This window comes from Epinephelus lanceolatus, chromosome 11 (genome assembly GCF_041903045.1).
Source record: "Epinephelus lanceolatus isolate andai-2023 chromosome 11, ASM4190304v1, whole genome shotgun sequence".
NCBI classification, from domain to species: domain Eukaryota; kingdom Metazoa; phylum Chordata; class Actinopteri; order Perciformes; family Serranidae; genus Epinephelus; species Epinephelus lanceolatus.
Genome location: NC_135744.1, coordinates 42,656,590 through 42,669,504, shown reverse-complemented (window position 1 = coordinate 42,669,504; position 12,915 = coordinate 42,656,590). Strand labels below are relative to the sequence as shown.

The 12,915-nt window shown below is 41.5% G+C and overlaps 1 protein-coding gene across 4 annotated transcripts in view; it reads right to left on the bottom strand.

Moving 5' to 3' along the window:
• LOC117271015 (stromal interaction molecule 1-like) overlaps positions 1–9,350 on the bottom strand; it is a 46,456-nt gene extending 37,106 nt beyond the window's left edge. For 2 of the 4 annotated variants that reach the window (XM_033649095.2, XM_033649086.2), the window contains exons 1-2: positions 9,188–9,350; positions 5,097–5,249 (exon numbers count right to left, since the gene is read on the bottom strand). In XM_033649095.2, coding sequence (XP_033504986.2) covers positions 5,097–5,247 — 151 coding nt within the window. In that variant the 5' untranslated portion in view covers positions 5,248–5,249; positions 9,188–9,350. The remainder of the gene's footprint in view (positions 1–5,096; positions 5,250–9,187) is intronic. The other 2 variants (XM_033649110.2, XM_033649103.2) reach the window with 1 other exon arrangement.
• Between the last annotated feature and the right edge of the window lie 3,565 nt (positions 9,351–12,915).

The window sequence follows — 12,915 nt, the reverse complement described above, 5'->3', positions numbered from 1 at the left end:
TCATTCATCCTTGACTGAAAGTGAATGTTTGTGCCATATCTGAAGAACTTCCCTCACAGTGTTCGAGATAATGCATTCACAGAAATGAGAAATACAGGGTCACAGTGACCTTGACCTCTGCCCTCTAGAATCTAATCAATTCATCATTGAGTCCAAAGAGTCCAAACTTGAACAAAGTACATACAGACAACCCCAAAGCTCCTGTGAAATTATTATGTTTAACTGTAACCTTACAGTTAAAGCCTGTTACATTACTGTGATATAACACTATGTAATTGTAATTTACTGCATTTAACTGCATGGATTTAACAATAAAATTCTGAATTTGGTTAAATGTCACAGTTAAAGGTGAGGTGATAATAATTTATTGTGAAATATTACAGTTACACAGAATCCCTCGCTATCGGATCATTATCTGATTACTTTTGATTTCTTTTTACTCGATTACACGCCACTCAGCAACAGTTACTATACCAGATGTTTATCAGATAGTGCTGTCGCAAAATTTAAGGAAATGATTACTCCGTCGTTAAATTCAATACCAAGTCCCTCAGTAACAGAGGTTTCCTGTACCGACTTTGATCATTTTGTCGATAGCGCCGTAGGCTCGCTGCAAACAACACTTGACACTGTAGCTCCTCTTAAAAAGAAGTTAAAAAAAGCAAAGAAAGTTCGCTCCTTGGTATAACTCTCAAACTCGTAAGTTAAAACAAATATCACAAAAATTTGAAAGGAATTGGCGATTAACCAAACTGGAAGAATCTCGTTTAATGTGGACAGACAGTCTCAAAACTTATAAGAGGAGCCTCCGCAATGCCAGAGCAAACTATTACTCAGCATTAATAGAAGACAATAAGAACAACCCCAGGTTTCTTTTCAGCACTGTAGCCAGGCTGACTGAGAGTCAAAGCTCTATTGAGCCTTGTATTCCTTTAGCCCTTAGCAGTAATGATTTTATGAGCTTTTTTAATGACAAAATTCTAACTATTAGAGGCAAAATTCATGACCTCCTGTCCCCAGATAGTACCTATCTAACCTCAAACACAGCTGTAAGACCTAATATATATTTAGATTGCTTCTCCCCAATTTCTCTTCAAGAATTGACCGCAGTGATTTCTTCATCTAAATCATCAACGTGTCTCTTAGACCCCATCCCAACTAGGCTACTTAAGGAGGTCTTTCCTTTAGTTAACACTCATATATTAGATATGATCAATATATCCTTATTAACAGGCTATGTACCACAGTCTTTTAAGGTAGCTGTAATTAAACCTCTACTAAAAAAGTCCATCCTGGATCCAGAGGTGTTAGCCAACTATAGACCAATATCTAATCTTCCCTTTATGTCAAAGATCCTTGAGAAAGTAGTCGCAGACCAGCTGTGTGATTTTCTCCATGATAATAATTTATTTGAGGAATTTCAGTCAGGATTTAGAGTGCATCATAGCACTGAGACAGCACTAGTTAAAATTACAAATGACCTTCTGATTGCTTCAGACAAAGGACTCGTCTCTGTACTTGTTTTATTAGATCTTAGTGCAGCGTTTGACACAATTGACCATCAAATTCTGCTACAGAGACTGGATCACTTAATTGGCCTAAAAGGTTCTGCACTAAGCTGGTTTAAATCTTATTTATCTGATCGTTTTCAGTTTGTTGACGTTCATAATCAATCATCCTTACGTACCAAAGTTTGTTTTGGAGTTCTGCAAGGTTCTGTGCTCGGACCAATCCTATTTACTCTATATGTGCTTCCTTTAGGCAACATCATTAGAAATCACTCTGTAAATTTCCATTGTTATGCGGATGATACACAGTTGTATTTATCGATGAAGCCAGAAGAAAGTAATCAAATAACTAAACTCCATAACTGCCTTAAAGACATAAAAACTTGGATAAGCACCAATTTCCTGATGTTAAATTCAGACAAAACTGAAGTTATTGTTCTTGGCCCCAAACAACTCAGAGACTCTTTATCTGATGACATAGTTTCTCTAGATGGCATTGCTCTGGCCTCTAGCACTACCGTAAGAAACCTCGGAGTAACATTTGATCAAGATTTGTCTTTTAATTCTCATTTAAAACAAACCTCACGGACTGCATTTTTTCATCTGAGTAATATTGTGAAAATTAGGCCTATCCTGACCCGAAAAGATGCAGAAAAATTGGTCCACGCTTTTGTTACCTCAAGGCTGGATTACTGTAACTCTCTATTATCAGGTAGCTCTAGTAAGTCCTTAAAACTCTCCAGCTAATTCAGAATGCAGCAGCACGTGTACTAACAGGAACTAAGAAACGAGATCATATTTCTCCTGTTTTAGCTTCTCTGCACTGGCTCCCTGTAAAATCCAGAATTGAATTTAAAATCCTACTGTTAACTTATAAAGCTCTAAATAGTCAAGCTCCGTCATATCTTAGAGAGCTCATAGTGCCATATTATCCCACCAGAACACTGCGCTCTGAGAACGCAGGGTTACTCGTGGTCCCTAAAGTCTCCAAAAGTAGATCAGGAGCCAGAGCCTTCAGCTATCAGGCTCCTCTCCTGTGGAATCATCTTCCTGTTACGGTCCGGGAGGCAGACACCGTCTCCACATTTAAGACTAGACTTAAGACTTTCCTCTTTGATAAAGCTTATAGTTAGGGCTGGCTCAGGCTTGCCCTGTACCAGCCCCTAGTTAGGCTGACTTAGGCCTAGTCTGCCGGAGGACCCCCCTATAATACACCGGGCACCTTCTCTCCTTCTCTCTCTCTCTCGTATTCTATTACTGCATCTTGCTAACTCGGCCATTCTGGATGTCACTAACTCGGCTTCTTCTCCGGAGCCTTTGTGCTCCACTGTCTCTCAGATTAACTCATATCACAGCGGTGCCTGGACAGCGTGACGTGTGTGGTTGTGCTGCTGCCGTGGTCCTGCCAGATGCCTCCTGCTGCTGCTGCCATCATTAGTCATTAGTCATACTTCTACTGTTATTATACACATATGACTATTGTCACACATGTATACTGCCAGATATTAATACATACTTTCAACATATTGTACCACAGTAGCCAGAACTATAACTATAATATTATTACTTTCAATAATGTTGTTGTAAGCTACTGTCATTACCTGCATCTCTCTTTCTGTCTCATTGTGTCATATGGATTACTGTTAATTTATCATGTTGATCTGTTCTGTACGACATCTATTGCACGTCTGTCCGTCCTGGAAGAGGGATCCCTCCTCAGTTGCTCTTCCTGAGGTTTCTACCGTTTTTTTTCCCTGTTAAAGGGTTTTTTTGGGGAGTTTTTCCTGATCAGCTGTGAGGGTCATAAGGACAGAGGGATGTCGTATGCTGTAAAGCCCTGTGAGGCAAATTGTGATTTGTGATATTGGGCTTTATAAATAAAATTGATTGATTCATGTTGTAACTTCCTGGAGATAATCTGCAGTGTAGCAGATATCTTTAAACAGAGATCTTGTTAGCGTCTCATTCTGAGACTGAAACAGTTAAATCAAAAGTTGTGGCCTGTTTCCTTTCACACTTTGAGAAGTGATGTCATTGATGTATGAGGACTCTCCTCTCTTCCCATTGGCTGTCAGACCTGACGGCGGGACCTGTCGTCTCTTCTAAATGAAACAGAGACAGAAGTCTATTTCTGTCACGTCCAGGAAGCTGTGGTGAGCTGCTAGCAGCTAGCTCCCACGCTATCTCTGCTGCACACACACACACACACACAGAAGGACAGGATGTAGTATTGTCTCTGAGGCAGCGGAGGAAGTATTCAGATCCTTCACTGCAGTAAAAGTACTGATACCACACAGTGAAAATACTCGACTACAAGTTACAGTCCTGCAGCCGTCACCCTGTCTCAAGATCTGTGTTGATCAAACTGATGAGAGGAAACATTGAACTCCAGTGAAACAGTTTTTTCTTCTTCCCTTCAGAAATGTTTTCATAAGTTACCATGACGTTACACCAGAGATACATGAAATTTTCACCAGAGATTGGAAGTCGTGTGCACATGCTGCTCAAGAAACAAGTCGCCAGTTCTCCAGATGGGGGCGCTATAATGTCTCCATTTAGCTGTAATCTCAATATTCAGGTCAAAATCACTGCTGGACGCTCAGTAGTGGAGAATGTGTGAGGCTGATATGAACTCAATCACTTCCATGGTATTAAATTATCCTGATGATCAGTGTTACTTTTGCATCTTTGGGTCCACAGAGCAGTCGCTCTGAACACTTTTGGCTGCAGAGTAGGGCTGCCACGATTAGTCGACTAATCAATGACTAATCGACTATTAAAATAATCGGTGACTATTTTAGTAGTCGACTAATCGGTTTGTGTCATTTTTCATAGAAAAGTACTATAAAAGTACTCCAGAATACTCTTATTGCAGCCTCTTACATTCAGATATTGGCAGCTTTACACACTCTCCCGTGACAGTGAACTAAAACCCTTTGGCATGAGTACGAAACAAGACATTAGATGACGTAATTTTGGGGTTTGGGCGAGACAGACCGACATTTTTCAACATTTTAACACATTTTTCGATGAAATGATTAGTCGACTAATCGAAGAAATAATTGACAGATTAGTCGACAATGAAAATAATCGTTAGTGGCAGCCCTACTACAGAGCATGGCCGAATGGCTGAGTACTGGTGTAGCGTGAATCTGAATGAGGATAAAATCATTTAATCTTGTGGATCTTCAGTTTGCAAATGCTCTGGCGACAAACCTTCAGCTGGTCAGGATCAGTCAATGTTATGTCACGACAAAGTGTTCATTAATCAAGCTCCACCCACTGTACCCAGAGAGGCCAGTAGAGGGCGGAGCCCATGTGAGATATAACAAAGGTTATAACATTGTAACCCTGGTTCTATAAACACAGGCGGAGCCCTCTACCTAGGCACCCTGTCGCTCCAACGCCACTCGCTGAAGAAGGTGCAAGATGTCTGATGGCGGGAATCTGCCTGCTTATATACTGTGGGGTCCACATGTATTCGTGTAGGCTCGTCCTGATTGGCGAGAGTTACCCAAAGAGTCCAGTAGAGGGCGGAGCCTGTGCTTATAGAACCAGGGTTACAACACTGTAACCTTTGTTTCCTACCTGAGGCTGTGTTGCCATTAGAGACTAGATGATGATGATGATGATGATGATGGTCCAGGTGGGCCTGGTCACTTCTGTCCAATGAACTGTGAGCCCCGACACACACACTCAAGATGCACACATACACCTGCCACACACACACACCCTCCATGTCTGTGGAAAGAGAGGAAGAAACATTTCAAAATAAAAGTCACATTTATGAATTAAAAATCATCCCGTCTGCATCATGTGACTCGTTCCATGAGCAGGAGACATTGTTCACTGTGTCTGTAACGAGTCACTGTCACTGACCTGATTAGATCAGTCTAAGAGACGGAGCAGATTTTATTTTCCAACAGGACTGAAGTCTTTTAACGTTTGTAGCAACATATTTTACATCTTTCACCAGGCTGCTGCAGGCTGCTGGGAGCCAGTGACACAAACAAACTGGTCCGACTAACAACACAGCCGCGTCTCTTTGTCGTTGATTTGTATCTTTGTGGTTGTTTCGAGTCTCATAAAAGTTGTTGTATGTTTCTTTGTGTCTTTTAGGTTGTTTTGTTCTCTGTTAATTACTAAATAATTAACAAATACGTTCTAAAATTAATAAATAAATTAGTGTGTATGCAGGTTTTTTAAATGCAGGAACCCCCTCTGAAAACAGGCGATAGATTCCTTGTCTTATTGCCAGAGGACCAGAGCCGTGTCCAGCTCTCTGCAGCAGACGAGTACCTGAAAACATTCTGGCAACAATTAAATCGTAGGCAACTGGACTTTGATTTTGTCTAGAAGACGTTTCGCCTCTTATCCAAGCGGCTTCATCAGTTCTCAACGCATCAGTCTGACTAGTCCTCACTAGTCTGACAAACAGTGGAGTAAGACTCAGGTTTTTAACCTCTGCGGAGGTGTACACCCACCACCCTCATAAGACAATACTTCGTTAGTGGAGTTTCACTGGACCATTGTTTGGGTCAGGTGAGTCACACTAGTGAACGACGGTCGTTAGGAGTGGGTGGGGCCACTGGTGAGCAACAGTCGTTAGGCATGATGTGTGGTTACCAGTGAATGACTGTCGTTGTGTTTCTTTGAGCCACTTGAGGTTAGTTTCGGGCAGTCTTTGTTGTTCAATCTCTTAGGTACAGCAGCAAGGGCCGTATTGTAAATGGGGGATAGCTGGTGTCTCAGGCCACCTCCCCTGTTTAGAGACGGTTTCTCTATTTTAACGTAGATGGATTCTTTCACCCCTCTTTCGAACCATCTGTCCTCTCTGTCCAAGATTTTCACATTGCTGTCCTCAAAGGAGTGAGCCTTCTCCTTTAGATGTAAATAAACAGCAGAAACTGGACCTGAGGAGTTTGCCCTTCTGTGTTGAGCCATGCACTTGTTTAATGGTTGTTTGGTTTCACTAATGTACGAGTCCTTGCATTCCTCACTGCATTGGACAGCATATACCAAGTTGCTTTTTTGAGTGTGTGGTACCCTGTCTTTGGGGTGTACCAGTTTTTGCCTGAGTGTGTTACTTGGTTTGAAACACACAGGAATTTGGTGTTGGTTGAAAATTCTCCTGAGTTTCTCAGACACCCCGGACACACAGGGTATGACAATGTTCCTGCGCTTGTTTCCTTCCTCAGCCCTCTCTGAGTTATTGTTCTTGTTGGATCGTTTTGTTCTGTTAAACGTCCAACTAGGATAGCCACAAGTTTCCAACGCTCTCCTCAAATGTTTGTACTCCTGTACCTTTGCCTGAGTGGTGGTTGGTACATTATCAGCCCTGTGCTGTAAGGTTCTGATAACTCCCAGTTTGTGCTCCAGAGGGTGGTGTGAGTCGAAAAGAAGATATTGGTCTGTGTGTGTGGGTTTCCTGTATACCCCAATGTGGAGGCTCCTGTTCTCATCCAAGTGTACATCACAGTCTAAGAAAGGTAGGTGGTTATCATTAACATCTTCTCTAGTGAACTTGATGTTCTTGTCCACTGAGTTGATGTGCTCAGTAAAAGCCTCCAGTTCTTCGGATTTGATCTTCACCCATGTGTCATCCACATATCTGAACCAGTGGCTTGGTGATGTACCCTTGTAAGAGTTCAGTGCCTTTTGCTCTACCCTTTCCTTTCGACCGTCGTTCACTAGTGTGACTCACCTGACCCAAACAATGGTCCAGTGAAACTCCACTAACGAAGTATTGTCTTATGAGGGTGGTGGGTGTACACCTCCACAGAGGTTAAAAACCTGAGTCTTACTCCACTGTTTGTCAGACTAGTGAGGACTAGTCAGACTGATGCGTTGAGAACTGATGAAGCCGCTTGGATAAGAGGCGAAACGTCTTCTAGACAAAATCAAAGTCCAGTTGCCTACGATTTAATTGTTGCCAGAATGGAATTGACCTGGATAAATGAGAATATCCACAGACTTACCTGAAAACAGGTTAGTAAACAGCAGAGAGCAGCATGAAGGCCAGTGACAATGTTTCCGTGGTTACTTCTTTTTTATAACTCTGGTGTAGTCTGTTTATAGCCTAATGTTAGCTCATGACCTCTGGAGACTGCATTTAGGCTTCAGAAATCATGACACTGGTGTTAGTGAAGATTATCTTGCTGAATAAAACATGTGAGTATCATTAAGAGCTTATTTTCTGCAACAATCCAAAATCCAAGGGAAAATTCCAGTTGGCTTTGTGTCAGGGGAACCAGGCGACGCCAACTTCAGGGTCGGCCTATAGAGAAACATCATCCCTGCAGCGCTCTATGTGAAAGGAGTCTATCGCCTGTTACCAGTGGATTTCTCTGTGCTTAGAAATCCAACTACAGATTTTAACAGTGACTTCAGACAGAGGTTTTGGTGCAGGGCCCCGAGTCGGCCGACTTGTTCAGTCGTCCGTGTATCATGACATCAAGTCGACCACCCATCAGCTCCTGACTGTGCTGGAGGGTTGTACCAGTGTGTCACAGCTGGTTGAGGGCAGGAGGACGTAACACAGACCGTTATCCGTCACGTCAACGGAAGCAAATAATTACCAGGATGATTAAAATCTTGGCAGCAGCTGACTCTCAGAGTTAAATAACACTGAAACGTTTTACTTTGAAAACTGAGTTCATTCGTCTCAGAGTTTAAATAGTCAAGTTCAAGTTGTGCATTTCAGGAACTTTAGTTCAAGATAATATAAACATGTGTGTGTGTGTGTGTGTGTGTGTGTGTGTGTGTGTGTTAGTGTTCAAGGACTCAAAATTAAATATCAATTCAGATCTAAAACTCTACAAACATAACACAAAGAAATTATTTTTAGAATTTACAACTCACAAAGGGACACTGAAATGGTCGCATAGGGACACAAAATGAACTTAAAAGGGCACAAAACAATGGACAGATGCAAAACAACCATGCAGGGACACAACATGACCAGAGAGGGACGCAAAATGAACACAGAGGGACACAAAATGACCACAGAGGGACACAAAATGAACACAGAGGGACACAACATGACCAAGACGCAAAACAATGGACAGAGCAAAACACCCGTAAGGGGCACAAAATGATCATATTTAGGGTTGAAGCACCCTACAGTCAGTAACAATTGAGATCTTAAACGAGTCCAAATATCTAGGTGTTTTACTTTTTACCTCTCATCTCTTTAAAATAATCATGTTACATGATATTTGTCATGTGATGATATGTTGATATGTTGATGCTTTCATATAATATTTACACATTGCAATGTTTGACAAAAGAACATCATGTTTAAATCCGAAGAACAAACTGAGGAGGCGTTCACTGTCCTCTGATCTCAAACAGCCGGAACCAGAAAATCAACTTTTCTTGAAACGAGTCTAAATCAGTAAAATCCACCGTAACATCATCTGTACCTGCACGTGACCAAAACCACTCAAACACCAGGTGAATTATTTCAGCTTCAGCCTCAGAGGATCATTAATCTGCTTCTGTAAACTTCTTCTTCTGTGGTTCTTCTGTTAAATACAGTGTGTTTGTTCTGCTCAGGTCGGACAGCTGTTCGCTTTCACACCGACAAACAGTCGTGCAGCTGCAGAAAAACGCGCCTCAGCAGCTGCACTTTGTTTCAGACTCGATGCGGACAGACAGCTTTTAAAGGCATCACTCACCTCTGCAGCAGCTGCTCCTCTAATCCATCGATCAGCTCTGATCAGCTCTGATCGATCTCAGCACAGTGATCAGAGAGAAGTGTTGAGTGGGATGATCTGACAGTTTGTTCCTCACTTCTCCACCCCGAGACTCAAACGCAACAAACTGCTGCTGAGGAAAAAAACTGACTCATGAAGAGTTCCGCCTGTGCTGCGTTCACGGACCCGGAAAAACCTGAGAGCTCAGAGATTATAGAGTGAAAAATGATCGCACAATCAGGATGAGACACAACAACCACAGAGACATGCGTAACAAATGGTCGGAAGCTAAACCACCTCAATGGGACACAAAATGAGCACAAAGGGACACAAAACAATTGAAAGAAGCAAAACAATCACGGAGGGACACAAAATGATTATACAGGGACACAACCTGACCACAGAGGCCAAAAACGTGTTGTGAGGTCACAGTAACCTTCGACCTTTAACCAAGAAAATCTAATCAGTTAATCCTTGGGTCCAAGTGGACATTTGTGCCAAATCTGAAGATATTCCCTCAAGTTCTACTTGGGGTATTGCATTCTCAAGAATGAGATAGACGCAAGCTTACAGTGAACTTGATTTTTGACCTTTGACCACCAAATTGTAATGAATTCATCATTCAGTCGAAGTGGATGTTTGTGCCGAACTTGAGGAAATTCCCTCTTGGTGAAGTTGAGATATCAAATTCACAAGAATAAGGTCAAGGTCACAAGGTCACAGTGACCTTGATCTTTGACCACCAAATTCTAATCAGTTAATCCTTGAGTCCAAGTGGATGTTTGTGCCAAATTTGAGGAAATCCCTTCAAGTTGTACTTGGGATATTGCGTTCATGAGAATGAGATGGATGCAAGCTCACAGTTACTTTGGCCTTTGACCTTTGACCACCAAAATCTAATCAGTTCATCCTTGAGTCCATGTGAACATCTGCATTTAAGATTTTAAGAAAATTTCCTCAAGTTGTACTTTAGATATCACGTTCAAAAGAAGGAGACAGACACGAGCTCACAGTTACCTTAGCATTTGACGCTTCAGTTAATTCATTCTTTAGACCGAGTGGCTGTTTGTGCTGAATTTGAAGAAATTCTGTCAAGTTGTACTTGGGATATTGCGTTCACGAGAATGAGGCAGACGCAAGCTTACTGTGACCTCCATCTTTAAACTTTGACCACCAAAGTTCATCCTTAAATCTAAGTGGACACTTGTGCCGAATTTGAAGAAATTCCCTAAGTTGTGCTTTAGATATCACGTTCACAAGACGGAGATGGACGCAAGCTCACAGTGGCCTTGATTTCTGACCTTTGACCTCAAAATTATAGTCAATTCCTCATTTAGTCCAAGTGGCCATTTGTGCTGAATCTGAAGAAAATTCTGTCAAGTTGTATTCGGGATATTGCGTCCACAAGAATGAGACAGACGCAAGCTTCTGATCAGTGCATCCTCAAATCTATGTGGACGTTTGTGCTACATTTGTTCAAGTTGTTCTTTAGATATCACATTAACGAGAAGGAGATGGACGCAAGCTCAAAGTGACCTTGATCTTTGACCACCAAAATCTAATTAGTCCTTTAGTCCAAGTGGACATTTGTGCCAAAATTGAAGACATTCCTTTAGTTGTACTTTAGATATCACATTCAAAGGATGAGAGACACAAGGTCAAAGTTACCTTGATCTCCTTTGACCACCTAAATTGTATCAGTTCATCCTTGAGTCCAAGTGGATGTTTGTGCCAAATTTGAAGAACTTCCCTCAAGGTGTTGTTGAGACACCTCTTTCACCAGAATGGGACAGACAGATGGACGGACAACCTGAAGACATAATATCTCTGTTCACAGCTGTTGCATACGCGGAGGCAGAACAACATGTCATAATGAAATTTGTCGATAACTTCCCAATAGTGTGTAAACGTCTGCATAATTGTTACACAAACTTTACTTAAAGTCACAGTTTTAAGTATCGGGAGCTCAGACTTTACGATAAATACGTATTGTTAATGCATCTTCACTAAATGCTTTATTACCATATGAAATATTTAATATTTGTAGTTAAATTTAAGCATATTTTAAGATAATTTTGAGTGTAAAGAATACATAAATATTTTTTTTTAACACTGCACTGTAACTTTTATTCATGTATTTGTTTTGGCTCTCAGTATATTTTACTTTTTTTTTGTTTCCCTTTCTCGCTCTTTAAGGGCTTTTTAATTTTTTTTTTTTTTTTTAATTTATCTAAACGTTATTTTGTCTCATTTTTCCTCCAGTTATCTAATTTCCAACAGCACTGGAAGGCAGCATCTGTGTGCGGCAGCGGTATGATGGCGCCACCTTGCGGCCACAGAGAGGAGGTGCAGGTGAACAGCCTCAGCTGCTCTCAGATCAGTGCTGAGCTCAGCTTTAATGATGACTTTCAAAAGTTCAGTGGAACGAAACAAAAAGTTGAAGTCAGTAAAATCTCGAACAAACACGTCGAGTTGTTAAATTAAATCTGCAACAAACATTAAATGTAAAGAAATTATTTTCAGAATCAGATTTATTACCAAAACAGTTTTCACTTGTGCAACGACTCACAAATGAGCACAAAACAATGGGCAGAAGTAATACCATCACAGAGGGACACAAAATGATCACAGAGGGACACAAAATGAGTACAAATGAGCACGGAGTAACATTTGATCAAGATTTGTCTTTTAATTCTCATTTAAAACAAACCTCATGGACTGCATTTTTTCATCTGCGTAATATTGCGGAAATTAGGCCTATCCTGTCCCGAAAAGATGCAGAAAAATTGGTCCACGCTTTTGTTACCTCAAGGCTGGATTACTGTAACTCTCTATTATCAGGTAGCTCTAGTAAGTCCTTAAAAACTCTCCAGCTAATTCAGAATGCAGCAGCACGTGTACTAACAGGAACTAAGAAACAAGATCATATTTCTCCTGTTTTAGCTTCTCTGCACTGGCTCCCTGTAAAATCCAGAATTGAATTTAAAATCCTACTGTTAACTTATAAAGCTCTAAATGGTCAAGCTCCGTCATATCTTAGAGAGCTCATAGTGCCATATTATCCCACCAGAACACTGCGCTCTGAGAACGCAGGGTTACTCGTGGTCCCTAAAGTCTCCAAAAGTAGATCAGGAGCCAGAGCCTTCAGCTATCAGGCTCCTCTCCTGTGGAATCATCTTCCTGTTACGGTCCGGGAGGCAGACACCGTCTCCACATTTAAGACTAGACTTAAGACTTTCCTCTTTGATAAAGCTTATAGTTAGGGCTGGCTCAGGCTTGCCCTGTACCAGCCCCTAGTTAGGCTGACTTAGGCCTAGTCTGCCGGAGGACCCCCTATAATGCACCGGGCACCTTCTCTCCTTCTCTCTCTCTCACTCGTATTCTATTACTGCATCTTGCTAACTCGGCCATTCTGGATGTCACTAACTCGGCTTCTTCTCCGGAGCCTTTGTGCTCCACTGTCTCTCAGATTAACTCATATCACAGCGGTGCCTGGACAGCGTGACGTGTGTGGTTGTGCTGCTGCCGTGGTCCTGCCAGATGCCTCCTGCTGCTGCTGCCATCATTAGTCATTAGTCATACTTCTACTGTTATTATACACATATGACTATTGTCACACATGTATACTGCCAGATATTAATACATACTTTCAACATATTGTACCACAGTAGCCAGAACTATAACTATAATATTATTACTTTCATTAATGT